The sequence below is a fragment of the Gymnogyps californianus genome, chromosome 14, assembly GCF_018139145.2.
Source record: "Gymnogyps californianus isolate 813 chromosome 14, ASM1813914v2, whole genome shotgun sequence".
In the NCBI taxonomy this organism is placed as follows: Eukaryota; Metazoa; Chordata; class Aves; order Accipitriformes; family Cathartidae; genus Gymnogyps; species Gymnogyps californianus.
Window position 1 is genome coordinate 450,919 of NC_059484.1, and position 22,729 is coordinate 473,647.

General features: G+C 48.5%; 1 protein-coding gene across 1 annotated transcript in view; it reads left to right on the forward strand.

Annotated features, from left to right (window-relative positions):
* Positions 1-22,729, forward strand: part of NRG2 (neuregulin 2) — a 169,091-nt gene that overhangs the window by 102,086 nt on the left and 44,276 nt on the right. The window contains exons 2-4 of the mRNA XM_050905421.1: positions 4,356-4,527; positions 16,579-16,697; positions 20,715-20,780. Of these exons, the coding sequence (XP_050761378.1) occupies positions 4,356-4,527; positions 16,579-16,697; positions 20,715-20,780 (357 nt within the window). The remainder of the gene's footprint in view (positions 1-4,355; positions 4,528-16,578; positions 16,698-20,714; positions 20,781-22,729) is intronic.

The following is a 22,729-nucleotide window of genomic DNA, read 5'->3' on the forward strand; positions in this document are numbered from 1 at the left end:
CAGCTCTACCAGGATTAAACCTTCCTTTCCATGGCATACTCTTGACGTGGTTGTCTCTTAGAAAAATTGTCTGGAGTGCAGCTGCCTCTTCTGTCCAACACCTCAGGCTTTGTGAGGCTGGTGGTTCTTCACCCCCACAGAGAGGAGACTTGAGTTCGGATAGAGGAGGGGTTGACAGGATTGCAAGGTGACCTAAATGATTGCCTGAAGCTACCTGTAGCCTCAGTCTGACAAGCACAGCCAAAAACCTCCTCCCCATTTTCGTGAACCCAGCGGCAGTGGTGGCTGAGCAATGTGTGTTGCTAAACTAGCTGTGGAGGAGACCTTGAGCTGGCAGATCAGAGCCATGAGATTCAGATGATGAGGAGCTGAAAAGGCAGCTTCAGCTCAGCCTGCGCCAGGATGATGGGGAGACTTGGGTGGCCCTGGTTCGGTGTTTTGGCTCTGACAAAAGTTGTACTGGCCACATCAGAGCAGCAGTAACCTCTACGGAGGAGGCTGGGAAGCTGGGAGCTGGTGGAAATGTGGGGAAATTGGACCTGGACCCCGCTTGGTATACGTCTGAGACTGTTTGCCAGGGATAGTTTGTGATATGTATGAAGCTAGTGACTTTGTTTTCCCAACATGTTTGAAAAAGTACCAAACAGGCAGGAGATTAAAATGACCCAAAATGTTCAGAACACTAAAGAAAAGGGGCACTGTTAAAGTCCTCACATTTGTTTGAACCAAGCTCGTGATTTTCTGAGCTGCAACTCTGTGATTTGGACAGGGCAGATATAGGAAATGGGTCGATGTTGAAGCTGAAAATGAACCGAAATGTAAAACTTCGTCTTTGACATGCTCCTGTATTAGCACTCTGTGTGCTGCTTTGGTCTCTCAAGCTACTTTAGTTTACTGCTGGAGAAGGTTGAAAGGTGATTCATTCATAGTTTACAAGTACCTAAAAAGGAAAGAGATTTCTGGTTGCTAGATGGGATTCAAATTTACCAGAGAAAGGCAGAGAGATCTCTTGGCTGGAAGCCAAAGTTAGAGAAATTCAGGCTAGGAATAAGGGCTGCAGTTTAAACAATACGAATAAAAACCAGTGGAAGGTCTTTGGCTGGCATTAAGCAGACTCATCAGCAGTTAATGGCTCTAAATGAGGATTTCTGTTTTTTTCTAAAAGATGCAGGAATTATAAAGAGAGACTTTCCAGCCCAGAGCGGCCTTTCCAGGAGACCAAGGCTGGGCTTCACTTTCGACTGGAGCAGTCGGTGCATGGCTCTGGATGCTGTGTCCCCAGGCTTGGGGCTCTGCCTGCTCTTCCCATGCTGCTGTCCAAGCACGAGCCACACTTGTAGTGTAGCAGTAAGACGCACAGATGTGCTGGGCGTCAGGGAGCACAGCTCTGTTTCTTTGTGCACAGCGCTTTTCCCAGACACAGTCCAAAATATTTCTGGATTGGATTCCCCTTTCACTGGCCTGTCTGATTCAACTGGGGAATTACAGTCCATGAAGTGTGGCTTGCAAGCTGAATGCACAGTCCTCTTCCCTCCTGTAGTAAGACAGCCGAAGACACGCAATCTGGGGAGGAAACATGTTCTCCTCCCTTTTTCTGGGCAGAACTCTCTGCTGGAGGGGTGCGACGCAGGCAGAGCCCCTGCCCTGTGTGAGTGTCAGCTCCATCTCTGCCGCACTTGGCATGTGTGTCTTTGGACCTGCCTATTTAGGAATGTCATGTAATTTATCACTGGTGGCCAAGAGCACAAGGTGCAAGAGGTGCATAGGTTTGGGTGAGATGTGATTCACGTCAGTGGGGAGGAACTGGGGAATAGAGATCTTGGAAGGTTTCTTGCTTGTCCTTGGCCTTCTCCTTCAACAATCTCCAGGTTTCTAGGCTTTCCTCTGCTCTTGCCAGCAGTTTCTGGGGAGTGGGACAGGGCTGACACATCTTTCTCCCAGCCCATGCTGCCTGCTTCATAATTCTGCAGACCGCAAGCCTGGAAATAATATGAAGCAGATGCACCAATGCCAAGGTCAGGACCTTCCCAGTATTTAAGGCATATGTATACTGTTGGCATGGAACAGGGTGACCTCCGTGTACAATAGGAACCAACTGACACACACATTCAGACAGAATAAATATTTGACAGAGTCTATTCCTCTGTTCCCCAAAATGACCCCTATAAAAGCAAGGTCCTGTTTACCTTCCCGGCTCTCCGTGCACAGTGTTCTGAGAAGAGGCAAGCTCTCTTCTCCATTCATTGCCTTCCTGCTCTTCTGGGTGACCCATTTCCAGGCAAGAATCAGGGATATTGGCTACACAAAAGCCAGGACACCTTGGATTTTCACAGAACTCCTGAAATTTGGGGAAAGCTGAGATCATTTTTGTTCAGAAGTCTCTCTGTCTGTGCCAAAGCACAGTGACCTGGGAAGCAGTGCAAGACGTCAGTGTGCAGCCTGAAGCGATTGCCTGCAGCTGTCCAAGCCATTTTTTGTGCTGTCCCTGCCCCATTCGCACGTGTGCAGCCCTCCCCATCCTGTTGGGGATGGGGATGGATCCTGTGGCACAGGTTTCTATAGGGAGCCTGCAGCAGGCTTGGGTGTGCAAATATAATAGTCGGGAAGACTATTCTTTTTCGGGGTTTATTCTTTTTTCCTTGGTGTGCTAAACATGCTTCCTTTGCACTCCTGGATCTTAAGTTTGCTTCTGTGCCTTGGCGCCAGCGTAGCTGTGCAGCTCAGACTCAGCGGAAGGTCTGGCGTGCTTGGGACCAGACCTGCTGTGTTACCCACCCACATGCTGCCAGGCACCTTTCCTCTCATGGTCGCAGACGTCTCTGGGTTTGCCTTTCAGTCACTGTGAGCTTTGCGCAGCCAATTCGTGTTACCCTCAACTGTTCCATTTCTGTCCAAGTTTGTATCTTTTCGATTAAGGAAAATTTAGCTTCTCATGCCCTTGCATATAAAACAAAGGAATATGAGAGTCCTCAGAGCTTCCTACCACTGGAGCATATGCCTGATGATTGCTGTGCTTTTTATTTTGTATAAGATCACTTCCAGTGAAAACAGTCTTTAAATAAAACCAACCTACGATAACTTAGCTTGGCATGAAGAATGAGTGGAGACATACAAAGGTCTATAAAATCGCGATTGGTCTAATGAAACCCATCCAGTTCCTCCTCCTTTGATTGCTCTCCCATATCGCAAGATCAGAATGCACTAGGCAATTAAGACGGCTTGTGCATATTAGACAGAGGAAATACTTTATCTGTAACACATCTTAGACAAGTGGAAACCATTGTTACCAATATTCTTAAGGCAAAACCAGGAACTTGCTATTTTCTTTTTCAAGGTTAACACTGAGAATGAAAAAGGGAGCTAGAAGAGTGCAGAGATGTCAGTTGAAACAAAAATTACAAGCCTGCTAATCCTTTCTGTCAGGTTTGATATAAAGCCTGGCACAGACTGATAAGAAGTGTCTCCCTCTCTGCCTGATGTTCCAGGTGCATGGTAAAATCACCTCTCTGAAACACCCAGGAAAGCTCACATGTAGAGCCAGGTTTCAGACTGGAAAGGCTGCTGGCCACCCTGACATTGCAGGTCGTAAGGCCATTTTAAATAGCTTTATTGTTTCACTTTTCTAACTGCAACCTGAAGAACAGCTGTCCCACCCCTTCTCATAGGTGCCGGTTTTCATTGCAGCCCCTCTCAGTGGCTGTTGCTCTGCTGCTGATGCTGTCGTGCTGAATGACCGTCCGTCTTTTAGCAGCAGGCATGGAGCATCTGTGGCACACACTGCTGGGGGGCGGGGGCAGCTCCTCGTGACCTGCCTCTGCTCCTTCTGCAGCGAAACGCTCTGGCTGTGGTTGGTGGGGCTGTGGGATTGGCACCATGGCCGTCAGCAGCAGCAGAGGTCATGTAGGTGTTGGTAATCATCGGCAGCAACGGCAGGACGCAGGGAAAAATAGTCTCTGAAGAGTTTGAGCTCCTGCATCCCTGGTTCTGGCCTGGTGGGAGAGCCTGGAGAGCAGAGCAAACCCCTGCACTAGCAGGAGACAGGCGGGTCCTGCCTGCGTGAGTAAGGGCAGTTGTGGAGCAGTCGAGTCTGGCCACATGGAGCAGAGAAAAGAGCGAGCCAGACCTGGGGGCTCCCTCTGCTCCCCCGTGGATGTTCCTGACTCGGTGCTCCTTCCCTGCCTGTGTGCTGGTGAAACCTGGGGAGCCGAGCTGGTGTGCGGCCCCTCTCCAGCCATCACGCAGCAGCGGGGGCAGCAAGCACTTTTCCCAGGGGAGGGGGCTCGGTGGGCTCACATCGCTTGTGCGCAGCCTCTGAAAAAGGCAGGTTTCACATTGTCTGGTTTCTCTTTTTGTAGCTGTCCCTCCCAAACTGAAGAAACTGAAAAGCCCAAACGTTCATGTCGGTGAAAAGATTTCACTGAAATGTGAGGCGACTGCTGGAAACCCTCAGCCGTCCTACAAATGGTTTAAAGATGGCAAAGAGCTGAAGAAGAGCAAAGACATCCGGATCAAGTATGGGAATGGGAAGTAAGTATGCTATGGGGCTGCTCTGCCTCTGCTCACTAACGCTGAGTGTCTGGGTCCGGGGGACCGTCTGGCTGTGGTGCTGTGCTCTCCAGGTCACTGCTGAGCGATACTGAGATGCTTCCTTGGAGTCACAGGACCATGTAGAGCCCATTTACCATGCACGGGAGAGTGAGCAAGATTCCCAGTTTCCTCAGAGAGTAGCGGAGAGAGAGGAGCAAGGCGCGCACAGGATAGGTGCTGGGTTTGTAGATGGGGCTCTCCTTGGGTAACTGTGTCATTGGATATCTGAGAGAGACGGGAGTCCATTGACCTGGGGAGGTAACTCTTTCCCTGCTAGCTGTAGACTGGTTGTAGGCAGCTCAGGTTACCTGGGGTGAATCCTGCTTTGTGATTAGGGGTTTGAATGCAGAAGCTATCCAAACTCAGCAGTCGCTCCCCCAGCCAACAGTGGGCCTGCATAAATGTGGGAGGAATCGCTCTGTTCTCTCCGGAATTTAGGTGGACTCGAAAGCTTCTAAGGCAGCTGCAAGGATGCAAGAGCACATCACGATACTGTCTGATTAGGGCCCGTAGTCACCTGCCGAGGTCTTATCTCACACAAGACCTTGTGTTGCTGCAGCCAGGGCAAGCTCCATCGTGGCTGCCCCAAAGTCCCCACGCAGCGAAGCTCTCGGGCAGCTGCTCTCAGTGAGTGTCATCCTAGGGACCGCCTCGTTCAGGCAGTGCAAAAACACCAGGAGAAATAGGCCCCAGTGTCTAAGCTAAGGGGTTCTCAGTGGGAATTGATTTAAATGGATCCATGTTGATATGTTTCAAGGCCAAATATTTACATATGATGTATCTTAAAATTATTCCATAATCGTGACTATGCATACATTCATATATCCTGACCTAGCCAGCAACAAAGTCAGCTTGCAACTGCCCAACCCCTTGGAAAACTTGAAACTAATTCTTTGCTAACATATGTTATGTCTGAGTGTGTGAAAAATAGCTCACCTCTTCTCATTATGGACTTGATAGAGTATTAATTTTTAAAATTAGAAGCCACTAAAAAATCAGTTAGAAAAATCAGTTAATGCTCGAATGGGTCATTGTCAATTGCTCTAACTTAATTTCAGTCCTGTTGGTTTCGATTTCAAAGTAACACCCAAAATGGTTGACCTCCTTTGTAATAACTGTAAGATTTGTGGCTGTTTTGGGATGAGGCAGAGAGGTGGTCAGTGGAAGGCTTAGGCTAGAAACACCAGCGGATCCAGGATAACTGCTTCGTATCTAGTGGCTGCCGTCTGCTCAGGAAGGGCTGTCTGGGCTTGCAGGCAGCAGAGGTAGGGCAGAACTGTGCCTGCCTTTTGCTCTGTTGCCCTCAGTATTCCTGTGGCCCTTGTCAGCCTCGTGGCCTCAGTTGTTTACCGATGGGTACTGGAGCTGGGATGCCCTGCAGAGATGTCTGCACCACCCACTGCAGCCAGGCGTGGGAAGCCTGCCGGTCCACCCTATGTGGACACTTCATCCCTGCGGGCAGGCAGCTTGTGGGACCCTGAGATCGCTGGCGCTGGGGTCTCGCAGGGATGTTGAGGAGCTATTTCCCTCAGAGCTAGAGAGCAATCAGCCCCAGACCAAACACCCAGCAAAACTCTCTTGGGAGAGATCCTGGCGATGGCAAGAAGCGCCTCTTGCAGCATTTCCCTGCTGTGCTCCCAGAGATCATAGTCCTTCCTTGCCTCCTGGCACCCCATGTCCAGCACGAAGCTGTGACAGGATGGCATCCCACCCACAGCGGTGCAGGGGAGGCACGTACTCCGTGGGTCAGTGACATAAACATATGGAAGAAGGTTGATCCTCTTTCCTCAGGACACTGCTGTCAAGTCATAATTCTGCATTTACCAGTTTCCATGGCAGCACGTTGGCTCACAGCCTGCCAGTGACAGGCCAAAGACATGTGCGTGCTAGAAGTGCTTCCTGCTGGCAAAATAAGCCCAAGGATAAACATTTTAAAGAAATCTGAGCACCTGCCTCCTCCAGTGTCTGAGGCTCCCTCAGCAGCAAAGGTGTGAGCCCAAAGCATCCCCCGCTGATCTGCCCCCAGAATCGCTTCCCATCCCTGCTTCTGCTCCCTGCTGCCATTAAAACATGCCACTAAGTGGAGAGGTTGCCTGTCTGGGGCTGGGGCCTGGCTACGGAGACTAGACTCAAGCAGCTGTTGAGCCGGGACAGTTCTGAGACGATAACCCCTTGTTGACCATTTGCCCCTTGTTGAGCAGCCAGCAGTGCAGGAACACTTCTCCAAGCAGATCTGGATGGGTCTGTGCACACCTGGTCTGGCATCCTCAGCTTTCAGGCTCTCCTCTCCACTGGGTTTGCTAGATCTCAGTGCTTGAAAACACCTCGAGGGCAGAGTGCTCACTGGCGTTGGACCTGCCATTTGATATTTAATAAACATTAAAAATTGCTCTGTGCATGCAGGCTGAGGATCGAGGGAGCCCTCATGACTTTGCATATCTCCATTAAGTAGCTAGTGGGGCTGAGTTTAGTAGAGGGACCCAAAACTGGACATGGGATATGGGTGTACATCATTACTTCCAGCATGTTAAGAGGGGACTCCAGGGAACGATAAGCATCCTAAACTGTAAAGCTCAGAAAGGAAGTCTTACTCTATGATGATTAATTCAAGAATAATGGGGTTTATATATCTGGCTCCATTTAGAGATAACACTGGTCTCCAGATAATCCTCTGCTCTTCCTTTCAGTTCCGAGTAGAGTGAGGTTTCCAGAGGGCTAGAAATAGACCACTGGGGAGGCACTTTCATAGAGAAAGTATACAAGGCAAAAAGCTTCAGGGACTGTGCAGCACCTGGCCACGTGCACACGATCATTCCTTTAAAAGTTTGATCCAAAGACCTAATAGAGTTGTCTGCTGGAGCCAGGCAAAATGAGCCCTGCCAGGATGTGGAGGTGTTGTCCACAGTGTTTCCCTTGGCCCTGTGAGTCCCCGGCAGAGCTGGGCACAGCTCTGCGTTGGACTCTTTGTCTGCAGCTCTACAGTCCTTAGACAACATGCACAGGATTAGGATGGGAGACAAGAAGAACATGGTTGCCCTCTGTGACTCATTCCTCTACCGCTCTGTGCCTGGCTTTCCTCCCTGTGTGTTTAAAGAGCCTTGAGATCTCTAACTAGAAAGTGTGACTGAAGCTCTTTTTTTTGTGATCAAGTTTTCATCTGATCCCACTGGCCTTCCTAGAGTAGGAGATCTCTTTGAAAATAAGGGAGGTATACGTAAGGAGGAGAGGAGCAGTTAACTGCGTGTCAGTTCTTCAGCTTTTCCATCAATCATCTTCTCTCTTGTTTTTTAAACTTACCGGCAAAACTTCTGGTGCCATCAGGCAAAGGAGTCGGTTTTTTTCAATGGATATTTGCTGGAGGGAGGGGAACAATTCTGATTCCTCCTTTCTGAACTGCATGTTCCATCTGTAATTAGTAACAGGCTGGGGCAAGCCTGGCTTGCACGAAGAGGAAACTTCTCTTTAAGGTGGAAGAAATTATTGGCTGGAATTTTATCTCTGGCTCAATTTAAATAAAACACAGTTGATGGGGAACCTAGAGAAATTACCCAGAAAGAATTGCATGCAGTAGTGGAAGTACAGCATAATGAGTGGCTCTCCCTCTGAGCTGCCAAAGTGATACTGTTTTCTGCTGGGTGCATCTGAGATCTGATTGAGGCCACTGACTCCCAAGAAGTTAGGGTTGGGTTTTGACTCTCTGACTGTCCTGGCAAATGGTCGAATGCCAATTGTGGGGAAAGCCAAGGGAGTTTCTGTTTGCAGAGGTGTAGAGAACCGACCCCACTTCAGGCTGTGCTCAGGGCTCAGCCCTGAGACACGTAGATCTTCAGCTGGAGTCAGAGGGGGTCCAGGAGCCTGGTAGTCTCCTAGCTGTGGCTGTCCTTACAGCCTCTTCTCTTTTGTGTGCTCTTTTACCAAGGGAGATTGCTGGGGTGATGAAGTAGGCGTATCGTTAGACTGGAGAGGGCTGGCAGTTCAGTTTGGGACAGGCTGACCATATGACATCCCTTGGGAGTAGTGTCCTACTTTCAGTATCACCAGGAATCCCTATTGTTAGCCTGTAAGTGGAGCCAAGGGATACCCTCCTCTCCTGTTTCTGTACAGTAGTCCCTCAGGCGATGCTAGTTGGGGCAGATTCATTGCTGGGGTCTTCCTTGTGGAGCTCCCTGCTGTAGATTATTCCCCACCCACAATGAATGGGGCTGTGGTCTTCCCTGTACAGCTCACTGCTCTGGAATGAAAGCGAAAAAAAATAATAATGCCAAAGCAGCAGGGGTAAGAGAGTGCCAATAAAGATAAATGATTTCCTAATTAAGCCTGGAGACAAGGAGGGGCAAAGAGAACTGTTGAAGCCTTGTGGGAGCCAGAGTGAACCCAAGCAGGCTATACCACCAGTCTGGCAGGGGTCTTCAGGCTGACATTTTTAAACAAAGGAAAAAGCTCATTTGACAATGGATCTTGCAAGAGCAATTCCAGATGCCTTGAAGCTAAGACTCTTCTCAAGCACCGGTGTTGTTATAATCACCAGGGGAGCTTCTGCCTTGCTAACTCTCACGATGTCATTATAAGTCTCCGATATTTGGGATTTGGTTTTAGCTGCTGAAGGCACTTTATTGGAGGGGGGTGTGAAGGAGAGCATCTCCTTTGTTTGTCTGTTTGTTGTTTTAAAGGAGATGATGGACATCATCTTGGCCAATGCACCTGGGACTGAACCAGGGAATTTGAGAACTGAAAGGAGAAGCAGTTGGGTCTTGAGCTAGAACAATCCACAAACTTTGCAAGTTGGGGCTCCTAAGAGATTCAGGGAATGGGCATTTAATCAAACTTGACTGAGTTATAGTGGCTAACAAGTTACGGTCAGATGCTGGGCTGCTTCAACTGATGGTGTGTGCAAATTTAGAGGTGGAAGGACCTTTATGTGCCTGAAATTCTGTGTAGTTTTCCAGTGATGTTGGCTGCTTAAAAAAAACAAAAAAATCTCTCCCCACAGACCTTAGCCCACCATGGTTGCAATGTGTCACAGATTAGGTTGAAGCAGTCATTGAGACATGAGCTGAAATCCCATTCATCCAGTTTAAGTTAAAATGCTTTGCCTTGGGGGAGGAGGGCTGGGGTGAGGGCTGAGGCTGCAGGCAGTTCATCTGGGACAGCACAGTATATACCTACAGGTGCAAATTTGCCAGGTCCCCCTTATACTTTATGGATCAGGCGCTGGTGAGGATCTGTGACACATACCAGTTGCAGAAAAATGACTTAGGAAGAAAAGAATGACATGCATCCCAGAGGCTCCAAACTCAGAAAGGAGCCCCAAAACTGTAACTGAATCTCTTGCACAACCCTGCGTACCACCATGGTGGTATGTTTCGCAGAGGTTTTGGAGGGGTGGTTCTCTGTCCGTCTGAAGGTGCCATCCCTTTCCCATGACCTCTGTTCCCACAAATGCTTTTTCCTGATCTGAGTATTTGCAGCCTGGCTCTGCTCGTCTCCATTCCAGTGCTCTGCACAGGGCTCCCCCCCCAGACAGCTGCTTTTAGTATGACACCTCCCTTCCCTCCTCCCCTGATTCTTTAAAACTAATTTGCTTTGCTTTAAAGGCCCTCTCAGGCTTTCGTCCCCCACTTCTGGCAATCCCTGAAGTTTTGGTCCTGCCTCTGATTTGCCCAGCATATCAGCCTCCATATAATATGTGATATGCTTCCAAACTAGGAGTTCTGTGCCTTCTCCTCAGCAGCACTGACCCTCTCTTCCCCTCTCCGCTACAGAATGAGCTTGTGGTTTGGTTGCTGAGATAGTGAGACCTTTACACACTGTCCTGGCTGCACACCTACCAGGGATGTCTCATCTCTGTATTGAGGTCATACACTCTTTGGGACAGGGAGGTATCTGTTCCACATTTAGTGCTGAGAGGTCCCTGGCTCTTGGGAGGCTGCTAGCGTGCTCCTGTGAGATATCACAGTAAGCATGGAAAGAACCTGCTCTGAGCTGGCCTCAGAGTACTGCTCCAGGATCTACATTTTCTCAAAGAAATTCAAATCCTGGCATTGGGACTGGAGGAAACATTCGTGGGACGGATCAATTGCCTTGAATTCCAGGACAAGTAATACAAGGGACACTGCACTGACATCAGGTCTGTGCATCAGCCTTAACCCAAACCTCAGCTTTTACGTATTTATTGATTTCACACTCTGGCAGCTGCCAGAGACTTGCCTGGCACAAAGAGCAGCAGCACACAGGGGTTTGCCTCTCAACAGAGCGGCCACAAAGTCAACTCCAGGCACTGGTGTGTGGTTGCATTACGCTGCCTCTGTTGCCCTACACCTCTTCCCATTGCGGGAACATCTGTGGCAATTCAGTGATGTGGCCCCAGGCTGAATTTGAGGATGGAGGGGGGTTGCACAAGTGACCCTGCTCTTTGGAGCGTACTTATTGATCTTTTCCCCTTTGTTGACACTGCGTGACCCTGAAGCGACTCCAGCTCTCACTCTGAGACCAGTGTCAGCTCTGCAGAGTGAGGACTGGTCGAGTCTTCCTTTTAAAATCAGCCTGTCCCAAGCCTGGGCACAGAGAGACAACAGCACTGCTGAGCAGAGAAGGGGCAAATCTGCTTTTCAGGTTAGAACAGCACTTTAATGTTGGGGGACAGGGGTAGGAGAGAGCAGGCAAAGGGGGTCAGGGGATGGTTGGTCCTGTCCTGGGCACCCACAAGGACATTAGCTGTCTCCCACGCCTGCTTCTCCCACAGTCCCAGCAAGTCAAACACTGAGCGGGGCAGATGATGGTGTGAGGGGAGGAGGAAGGAGGACTTTGCCCACTGCAGAAGGGATGATGGTTGAGCTGAAAAGTCTGAACCTTCCTGTCCGTACCCCTCTTATTTGATTGCTTTGCTTGAGGGCATTTTTTTTCCCCTTTCCCATTTGCTGTTTCTGTAGCTAATCCTGAGCTAGCCAGATCATGCCCTAGAGTGCATAGCAGCCAGCATAGGGCCACTTGTTTTTCTCAAGCACTGCAAGGCACCGCCGGCTTGCCCAGCTCTGTTGTGCTGCTCTGTAACTGAAGGGCAGGGAAGAGATTGGGGTGGTTTCCATCTGGCTGTGCAGGGGAGAGGATGCTCCTGGCTGCCACTTTTGCCCTGCCAGGCAGAGGTGCTTTGCCACGGCCATCCCCACCCTGCTTTGCATTGCAGTGGTCTCTTCTACCTGATTTTATCCCACTGTGTGCTGAGGAAGATGAATGTGTTCCCTGAGGCCAGGGCACTGAGAGCCCCTGCTCCAGTCAGTGGGGCTGCCTGATGTTTGACGGTTGCTGGACAACACTTCTTGACTGTAAGCTGAAGAATTGGATATTCTGAATCTTCTTGCCAATCATTAACCTGCTCTCTCAGGGCAAATGCACCACCGTGCAGAGTGCCAGGACAGCACACAGGCACCAATTAAATCTTTGGCCGGAGTGTAAGCAGTACACGTTACAGCAATTGCTGGCCTTTCTGCTCTCTGCAATATTGGTGTGCTTCCTGCCACCGGCTCTCTGTGCAAACAGAGAGGAATGGAGTTAATAGGTAACCACAGCAGTGTATTCAGTGTGTCCTTTGCAAGGGTCATGTTTGGGAATTTCCTTTTCCTAGGATCTCAGGTGTGTTTACTATGTGCAGAGTTCTTCATTGACAATTTAGGGGCCACATATGGTGTAGTCTTCAAATTCTCTTCATCAGCTGATTCCTTGACTTCTTTATTACTTATGTGTTAGCTACTCTATTTTTAGAAGACTAATAAAATACTACAACAGTAGTAATCCTAGAGCTATTTTTGTCCTGAACGATGCAGAAGCAGCTGAACTCACATAGGGAACACTGAGTCCTCAGTGAAATGTCGGTGTCTCGGAGGCAGCTCGTGGCAGCTGCTCTCCTGCTCACACGCTCTGAGGTGAATGGCTTTGCGAGGAGATGACCTGGGAAGACGGTCCCATTTCCACCTGGCAGTAGGTAAGAGGAGAAAAATGATTCAAGCTTGACCAAAGTGCTGGTGGGAACATGACTCCTGTCATGAAAAGTTCCTCCCTGGCTGAGACGAAGTGCCTGTTTCTTTTCCTCTGACTATACTGCAGGCCTCAGGGCTCAAGCTCACATTTAGATGTCTCACTCTGAGATGTCTAAATTACAGCAGATGAGGCCACCCTTCCCGGCCAGAATTTGCCAGGATCTTTGTGTAGGTCCCGGCCAAGGGCTGATCTCCCTCCTTCCCATTGTAGTCTGGAGATTGGCACTGCAGAGGGTGATTTACTCATCATTCCAAACTGCGCTCTGGGGGACTCTTTTTCTCTTGGCCAGAAAGGTATTTTGGGGGATCTTCTTCTGGCCAGGCTGAAGGTCTCCTTGTGAATCCTATCCCCCAGAGCTTGCAGACAACATATTCCCCATGGCTTATTCCTGCACTGCACTACAGGAGATAATTAGTGCGTGGCTAAGTCATATGTGCTGAGGGTCAGAAAAGACAATGAGGCAGATTTTCCCCTGGAGTAAAGAAATGTCAACAGAGTTGCACTGCAGTGAAATGATGGGATCTGTCAGTGACCCTGGCCCTTTCACTGAACAAACAGCCCGGGGCAGCCCCTTCCTCCAGAAGAATGGCATCGTCTGGCAGCCAGGCACCCTTGTGAACGCACACGGTAGGGCTTTCCCAGGGGCTGGTGTCCCCAAGAGACACACTGCCCAGAAGGGCAGCAGGGGACTTGATACAAAACTCCAGTGCACAACATAATTCCTCGTACGCTACTACTTGGTATTTCTGTAAAAACACGCTTCAGCCCTCAAGTGAACAAAGTACCTGCCCTCGGGGGCAGCAGGAGGAAGAACACGAACTTGAAAAACCAATTTCCTAGGCAGTTTTGAGATATTTCAGTAGCACTTGGAGATAGTAAAATAGAACAGAGACAGACTGGTCATCTTTGTCTGCCACACACAGATCAAGCAAGGTCTAGTCTCTTTTACATCCTTCAGTTCAGTTCTTCTAGTGCACTGGCATTATCCATGTGAATTAAAAGGCGCATGACTAATGCTGTGAAACAAGGTATCTCTCTGGCTTTTCAGTGCTTCCTGGAATAGGGAAATTCTCTTTACTGTGGCTATGCTCCACATATTAAAACTGATCCTTGTCTGTACCCTTCATCTCTCTCCCCCAAGTTTGTTACCTGACGTTATACGCACAGTGTGGAGACCAAGAGTAGCCACACCATAGGTCTGGGGTATGAAAAGCAAGAAAAAGCTCATGATTTTTCAAGGGGATCTTACAATGCAGTAGAGTTTCAACGAACTGTCATGGAAAATAAAAATAAGCTCTTTTGACAGTACAACAGACTTGTGCATTAAAACAAAATAATCCTCTTTGGTTTCACCTTGATGGTGATATGGTATAAATGCCAACATTGCTTTTTATTCTGCTCACATTCCTCTCCAGTTCCAGGTAAAAGACCAAATGTCTCTCATCCTCTTCTTGGAGATGAATCTGTCAAGTGTGCCCCCTTTCATTAGCCTTTTGTGTCACTAATAAGTTACTAATTTGTATCTTTGGGACTTAAAACCTTTATCTGTAAAAGATCACGTACATAGGTGATATTCTAATGCTGTAGTGGATTTTTCCAGTTACTACACATGGTGAAACGTGCTGTGCATATGAGATTGCAATGCAGCCAATTATCATTAGAATATCTGTCCTCCGGCAGCTGAAGGCAGCGTGTTCATTAATGCTTTCAGCTCTGCACTGGCAGATAGCCTCAGCATGCTGGCGTGCGAGGGTGGTGTTTTCTACAGGACTTTGAGTTAGAGCCTCGCTCTTCCAAGCTGCTTTCAACACATGCTGCCTGCCTTTTCACTCTACGTTGCAGCAATAGCTACAAGCCTGTCATAGGGGTGGTTTATAAAACAAGTGGTGTATTCTGTCAGTGAGGGTTGAGACAGCTGAGAGAAAGTAATGGCTGTGCTGTGCTGGGGGCGGTCTTGTTGGAGTTGCACGCAGTAGTACCAGGAGCCTACCTCGCCCCTTTGCTGAGTGTTCCTACACCTGCCTCTGTGGAGGGAGTGGGGAACGTGGTCCTCGACTGGGCACTACAGCCCAACAGAGCCAACCCCCTTCATCAGGTGCCCATCGTTCCTCCTCAGCAAGATGCAGAACCCAACTGCCACCAAGCAGCAACAGGCCCTGGAGGCCCTTAAATGCTTTGCCTTGACTCCTTGGTATCACGGCAGCGAGGACCACGATGGTCAGGACTGTCACAGGTTGATCTAAGAGACTTGAAACAATTCAGAGAAGTGTACAGCACTGGGAGCCAAGGCAGCTTTGCACCACTCTGAGTCAGCCTGTTTAGGCACCCATCTTGGAACATGTTGGCCAAAATAACTGGCTTTCCACAGTAGATAAGGGGAGACCTAGGACTGGAGGGATTCAAGAGATCTTTGCATACTGTCAACATTCATTTAAAAATTGCTCTGCATGGGGCCTAAACTCGTGCAATTGAACACTTGACCGCATCCTGTAAAACAGGGCAGTGCCTGTATCCTGGGAGCTGTACCAAGTTGCCTCCAAGTGCTTTTAATTTACTAATACAACTAGTGAGATGTTCATGCTGTGTCCTTGCGCCGTGCCTCCCAGTAGAACAGCATGTCAGGGTGTTAAAAAGATGCCAGTGTGCTCCTGTGAAGGACTTCCTATGGACGATGATTTGCACAGCCCAAAGAAAAGTCCTTCTCAGATGACACATGTAACATTGCAAATATGTCCAAAGCTAATGATTATTTTCCACATAAAAGGAATTTTATTTGCCCTCAGTGACATAGGCCACTGGGACCTCTTTCTAAAGCTGACAGTGTTTCCAAGTCTCTAAATAAAACAACTGTATGACACAGACCTGAGGTAAAAGCTTGGGGTAGAAAGCAGGGAGATGTTCTCATGAGAAGAGTATACAGGGTGGTTTTTGATAAGATGGCTAAAATGGGAGGAAATGTAGTAGAACAGAGAGCCTAATGTGGGAGTCCCACTGTGGTCACGAGAGGTATTCAGTGTGTGTTGAAGGCTCCTATACATCTCTGTTAAACTAGGCAACAAAAGGTTTTGCCTATTAGTCACAGAGGCATCCCAGAGAATGAGAGATCAGTCATAGCCGGTGGGAAAGGCAATGCTCGTCTTCCCCGTAGCACCGCAGAGCTCTGCTGCAGAGCTGCTCCCTCTCCTGTGAAGCACGCAGCACAGGTTGTTAGGTGACACGGGCAATCATCATGTACATTGTCTTCTGCTCTTTCTAGGCACTTCTGGCTGATAAGATGATTGTGTGCAGTTCAGCCCCACATGTTTGTAGTACATTGGAGTGTATGTATTTGGGGGAGACAAAGCGCTTGCCCTATTTGTTGGCCCAGATAAAGCTACAAGCTAGCTGTCTAGGTCAAACCACAGGGTTTTGATATGCAGGCTGGAAAGGGATGAATCCCCCCTGACCCCCTGGGTGTTTGCGTTTGAGTGTGTGGCACTGCTGAACGCAGCCGATGAAGCACCGGACTGCTCAGCCTCCTTGCTGAGGAAGGTGCAGAACATGCATCCCATCTCCACATCTCCGTCTTGCAGGGAGATCCCGCTGTCCATCAGTAAAGTGGCTTTCCTCCAGTGCAGAAAGTCTGTGTGCTGGGATGCTGGGACTCTTGGGCTCAACCCCTCGCAAGACTTTCTGTGTGAATGAGAGCAGGTGTCAGACCAAACCATGGCAACGTGCTAAGAGCAGTGGGTTCAGAGGGAGATGTTCATTTAGGAAACCATGGTGGCTGTGATTCCTGGGAAGGGTCTCATCCGAATCCTGACCAGGCTTGAGTGCCTCTTCAGCTTGTGAGGTCAGGCAGCCCATCCTCTCAAGAAGGGGTGACGTACCAGGCAGCTTACCAGGGCCAGGAATGGTTATCAATTCATGAGGATGGTTAGCAATCAAGTAAGAAATGTCTGCTGTACTTTTCAACAGAAAGATTTCCAGACTGCAGTTCAACAAGGTGAAGCTGGAAGATGCTGGGGAGTACAGCTGCGAAGCGGAGAACGTTTTAGGGAAAGACACCGCAAAAGGCAGCCTGAATGTGAAAAGTGGTAAGTGAAGAAGCCAGCAAATGTCTTGAGCTGTCTGCCATTCAAGCAGAAAGCGGGAGGTTCTGCACATGATCTGTCTTGTATTTTGTTTCATGCTTTCAGGATATCGAGTAAAACAATCTTGGGAGATAAGAAAAATGCAGCTTAGCATAAATGTTTATCTTTGTTATCTGTCACCAGCAATGTGGTTAATTTACATTTTAAATAAACTTACGGTCTATGTATTTTTTTAAAAGGCGTAAGGAGGAAAGAAAGCTGGTGGGCTTGATGTTTTCTTTTTCTAAAGAATTTCTGAGAAGCAAAACTCACCAGAAGACAAGTAATTAAACCATAGCTTTGTGATGAGTGAAGTTGCTTCTGGTTTTCATCCTAGAATGTATGCTCCATCTCTTAGAGCTCTGTGGATGGAGTCTGAGGTTAGGTGGTTTTATTATTATCTTGGTCATAATAATTATATTGCTTAACATGATGGTTTGGATGCGCCCTCCAGCTCAGAAAGTCCCTACAGTGGTTGCCAGAAGCCGGGAGGGTGCGACTAGGGGAGGGATGACTCTGTACAAGCTCTGTTTCCTAAGCTCTTCCTCCTGCCATTCACAATGGCCCACTGCGGGAGCCTGGGCTCTGTGCTCTGCAGCCCTTTTGTGTGATCCAGTTTCTCTGTTGCGCTCTTGTTAGCATTAGTCAAATGTGAAGGAAGGTAGCTTTCTCCTGCTGCTTTCTGGCATTATTTTCTCTATTAAACTCTGCCTCAGCAGTGTTTGCAGTCCTGAATCTTTTATTCTGTGAAGCTGCAATATCACATAGCCTCCCCCTCAGTTAGTCTGCCTGTAAAAACCCAGTACTTACAAAGTGTGGACAAAGGCCATCCATGCTCAGACTGCCATGCCTTCATGCTTCACATCTATGAAGCCCTACTGCTCTGCTGTGTTTCTTTCCAATCATCACGATAGGAAAGGTGTCCAGAGTAAGCTAACTGAGGCAGTGCTGCTCCTTTTTTTCTGACTCATGCTCTGTCTGTCCCATTGCAATGTAAACTGTTCCTGTTTTGACTGGGAGCTGCATGTGCAACCCCCCCTCCCCATGTGCCACATGCACGGGCAGCACGTGCCTGCCATCAGAGCCCTGTCTGCCTCCTCCACTCGCCCTTCCCAGTCACTAGCAATCCCCTTTCGCAAGAGGAAGAGTGTGATTGAGCAGCGCCTGCTGCAAGGCTCTGATCCTGCACGATGCTTATGGCACCAGGAAAACGCACATCAGGTCACTACAACTTCAAACTGCCCCTTCCCACATGCACGGGTAGTGGCAGCATTTGTCAGGGTTTAACTCTTCCTCCGCAGGAAGGCATGCTGTCTGGCAAGGACAGGTGGTTGCTCTCACTCAGGGGTATGAGGACACACCTGAGTTGCCCAGAAATGTGTTGAGACCTGAAAAGCAACCAAAGAGACCCAAAGATCTGGCCTGTACCTTTTCCTAGCGGGAGCTGCAGGCTGCAAGGTGCTGCAGATCCAGTAGATTGCCTGCAGCACCCGGCTGTGGCAGTGCTTTCATTAAGCCATTTCCTAAGCTGCCTTGCAAATCTGCCTTTGGCTTGCCGCTCTCAGCTGCATGCACACCTTGCTGCTGCTATTTGCAGGTCACCTGGCAGGACAGCAGTTAAATGCTAGTTGTAGTCCCTTGCAAAGGTAAACAAGGTGATGGTGATCGCTGTAGGCTTTTGCAGCTCTGTCACCCCCTTTGCACTCTTTTTCACCTCCCCCTGGAGCTACCCAGAGCCGAGCAGCCTTCATCTGTGCCCAGGCACTTGCTGTCCTGGAGTCTCCCTCTTTCCTTAGTGCTGGGCCTTCTTGGGACCTTGACAGCTTTCCTCACTTCTGCAAGCTCCCTTCTGTGGTATCTTTCAGTAGATAACTCCTCAGGGCATCTGCTTGTCTCTGAATCCACATGTGCGCTGTCTTCTGTCCCTGCCTGCGTTCTTCTCCAGGCTCCTTAGCACTGATCCTATTGTGGCTAAGTCTCAACACAGTGCTCTGTGAAGTTCTAGCAGCTTATCACAATTAATCAGAGCAGACGCATGAGCTGGCCTCCCCTCAGAGCCTTCCCCTCTTTCCCAGAAGCTCACTCCAGCTATTGCTCTTTCTGTATGTTCTGCGGCTTTATATTCTGCTTCTTTACTGCTGCCCTGTCCCTGGGAACCTGGTACATCAGCCTGTCCCGGGCAGGCTGGCTGGGACTGATGCTCTGGGACCGTCCACTGGAAGCACACTTTCTGACCTGACACTTAGCAGCATTGTTGGAGGTCCTGTAATGTTACTGTGATACAGGCAGGTGAATCCAGGACTGGGAAAAAGTCCTGAGCTAACACCGCATCTTGTGATACAGAGGCACGAGGTTTGGGGACATCTCTGGGTGCCCCTGTAGAGAGGTGGCGTTGCAAGACGTGGCCTGAGCTGTTGAGGCTTGAGATGAGCATCGTGGAGGAGCGAGGTGTCCTCAGCCCAACACGCTGTTCCCCTCCAGGGGTGCAGAGGCCAGAGATGGAGGCTCGTGAGCCCACTTGAGTCCCGTCTGGCAGAGAAGGAGCTCACACATGAGACCCTCAGGCCCATGGATGTGAAGGTCTGAGATTCAGTCTCAGCTGGTAAAATTTCTCAGCCTGATGAGGCAACATTGCTGTTGCAAAGTACTCTTTGCTCTATTTCACTACCACTTTTTGGTTTATACCAGTTTCAAAAGAGCACCTTTTCAGCCATGCAGATCTGTTGCAAATCACTGAAAACACCACACTGAAGAGAGATTTTCTTTAGAAAGAGAGTGGCTGCAGTGCAGTGACCCCTTGTCACTTAGAAAATACCCATCAGCCAAACCCGTCACCTCATCTCTCCTCTGCAATTCTGGTATTTCCACAAAATGCCCAGCTCAGAAATAAATGCTTTTGCATTGAAGAGCTTTGGGAGGGTGTCAGTTTCTGAGGAAATGCTTCTGGGCTTAGCCAAAACATATTGTGCTTTGGTGCTATTTTCAGATTTTTATTACTTTGAGGTAAATTAGATGCTTTCTTAGAAAAATGTCCCATTTCCCAGTTCTCTTTATTGAGTAGTCTAATATTGGTATCACATGGGCATGAGGGCACAGCTGAGATGTGACTGTTTCAGACTCTTTTTTTCCTCAGAAAATTTCTAGACACCTCCTTAACTGACAACCCCCCCGCCCCCCCTTCACTAAACACTGCAGGAAAAATCAAACTTTTATAAAAAATTCTTTCTGCTTTTACCTTTCCATGGTGGTCGCACCCCCTATCTCTGACAGGGTGCTGCACGCACAGCGTAGGCTCCTGGTGCTTTCTCCTTTGTGCATCTAGAGGGTGGTGAGGGGCTTTGATCCTGAAGGGGCTGTTGCTGCCAGCGGGCTTGAGTAGAGCTGTGGACATTGGACTTTCCCAGTATCCTGGTTTATAAAGAGGAAATCGCTACATGTGCTCGGCTCCCATATTGCCTTGGGCCATGGCCTTCATCTGCTTCACGTTCCTCCATCTCTTGTACGAGCATTACTTTGTGCTGCAGAACTGCACATACTTGTGGGATGGAGGCTCTTCAGATGATCCCACCTTTTCTTAAACTCCACATTTTTCTCACTGTCGTGTTCTGTGATCCCGTCTTTGCACTCTCGTGGCCGTCAGGGCTAAGAAAACCTCCCACAGTTTTGCTCATCACCTGCCGGGTGAATCTGAGCCATTTCTGCCTTTTTATCACGACAGAGATCCTGATGGCATGAGGCCCTTTACAGCAAGGGGACCAGTGTGCCCTGTGCCATCCCCTGCAGGGACACTCATTTATCTGCCTCTGTTACGCAGTTACCCATCTGAGCGTACCCTAACCAGTACTAACACGTCGACAGCCACCCCAGCCTGTGCCACCCAGCAGCACCTGCTCTTGTCCTCCTCCCTGCAGTAGCTAAGCCCACTCTTCTCTGCTCAAAATAGATATTTTGTTCACTACTTTCTTACCTTAATTTCCCCAGGAACAACGAAAGCACCACAAGTCTTACCAGCCTCAGAAACTAAAATAGTTGTTATGGAAGAAGAGTGTAAGTACCTCTCCCCCCGCTGCCCCCTATAGCTTCTTTCCCCTTATTTGTTTTGTTTTTATGAGACATTTTGCATAAATGCTTTGTTGCCTCCTGGAATCCTCTTTAATCGCTACTTCTCTTTGATTTCTCCCAAAGCCACTGATCTTTCCCTAGGTGGTCTTTCAAAAAATATGATTTATATTGCTGGTGTCTATCTTAGAGAGGGAGAGGTTGGTAACTATTGCAATGGTAACTTGAAGAACGTGCTACTTAAAATTGCAGCTGGATTTTAAGCATTCCCAGCTCTTTCAATACATTTGATTTTATTGATTTTATTGGTTTATTGATGCTTGTAAGATGTGCTTATTACAGCCTTTGATTTAGCGGGGGTTTTTTGTTGGTTTGGTTTTGGGTTTGGGGTTTTTTTTTGAGGATAGGTGAGAAAACCAAAAGAGGCTATAGGAAATACAAGTAAAAAGATGTGAGTCTTCTAAGCATAAGTCATAAGAAAATACATCTGTGCCCTGCCATCACATTTTTCCTTGAGTCCCCAGAAAGCAAGAACAGACTTCCCAAAATGTTTGATTTGATTTAACGTGGTGGAAGTGCCTTTTAGCTTTCCCTCCTGTTCAGTTGCACAAGTGCAGCAGAAAATGGGCACACAAAAATGAAAATCAAAGCGTGTATACAAGTGTAGATCTAGAAGCCAGGTGCCTGGCTGTTGGTTCAGCTCTTTCTGGTGGAGGGCATTATTTCTGTGTCGGAGAGTCTCTCCCGCTGGGGAACACTGTGCCACCCAGGCAGTGTCAGCACGCTGGACAGCCCAGCAGGATCCCGTCCAAGCGAGCAGACACCCGGAGAGCCGAGGACCAGGCGGTTATTTTGAGATCTGTGCTATATTTCCATTCCAGCTGCTCACGCCCAGAACTGACAGCACAGCTGGCTCTGCCTCTCTGTTGACAATTCTGCTTTGCAGATTTTATGGGGATGTTTCCTCCTGGGAAAGCTCAATCTTTTATGATTTTAAAGGAAATCTGATTGCAGCCACAGCAGGGACCGGCCAGGTATCCTTTAAAAGCTTTTCTGATTAGAAAACTGCACTTAAAATTTGCTCTTGTGTTGTGCTTAGCCTTCCACTGCACTGGGGACATCAAGCTGAGACGCAGCACCATTAATGCAGTGACCGTACCATCCTTCCCCAGGATTTTTCCTTTGTGTTCACCAGCATAGATCCATGCTACATATTTGCATTGCATTAGATATATGCTGTTTTCACTAAAAGCCAATTTCAACAATAGAAAGGGAACTGGCAAAATGCCGTGTGGCTTGCACAGAAGTTTCTTCTTTTGAAAAAGTTCTTTCCTCTGTGGGAACATAATCCTTGACTGTCTGTTTTTTTCTTAATGATGTGAAGAGATGGTAAAGTCTCCAGAGTTAAAGTTGTAATTGAATTTTTCCTTCACATTCCTTTTTTATGCTCTCTCTCAATTGTTATCTAAGTAACACATAGTCCCCCTGATTTTTATGGTTATTGATGATCTATCATAGAATTGCACATGTGTATAACATATGGGGAGGTAATGAAGATGTTGTGAGGTGTGACGAACTGGAAAGCTGACAAGTATCTCATTCTTGTAAAATTCTTGCATTTCTTTTAAATATCTGTATTCAAAGGCTCGTCTGGCACCTGTAGGTTGTCCCACCTCTCATTGTTGCACTGAAAGGTTGTAAATGATCCACTGGATTTTAAACACTGTGTCGAGAAAGCACCATGCAAACTTGGTGGTAGCTGCAGTTCCCTGGGAAAGAAGAGACTGCCTTGCACCGGCAGCTTGGTCACGGCACTTGGTCACTTCTGTTTGGCCCGTGGTGCGAGGCAGGCATCTCACCAGGTAGGCTGGGCAAGGGTGTTAGACCCTACACCTCAAGAAGCTCACCATGTTCTCCCTATGGCCCAGACAGTCCCT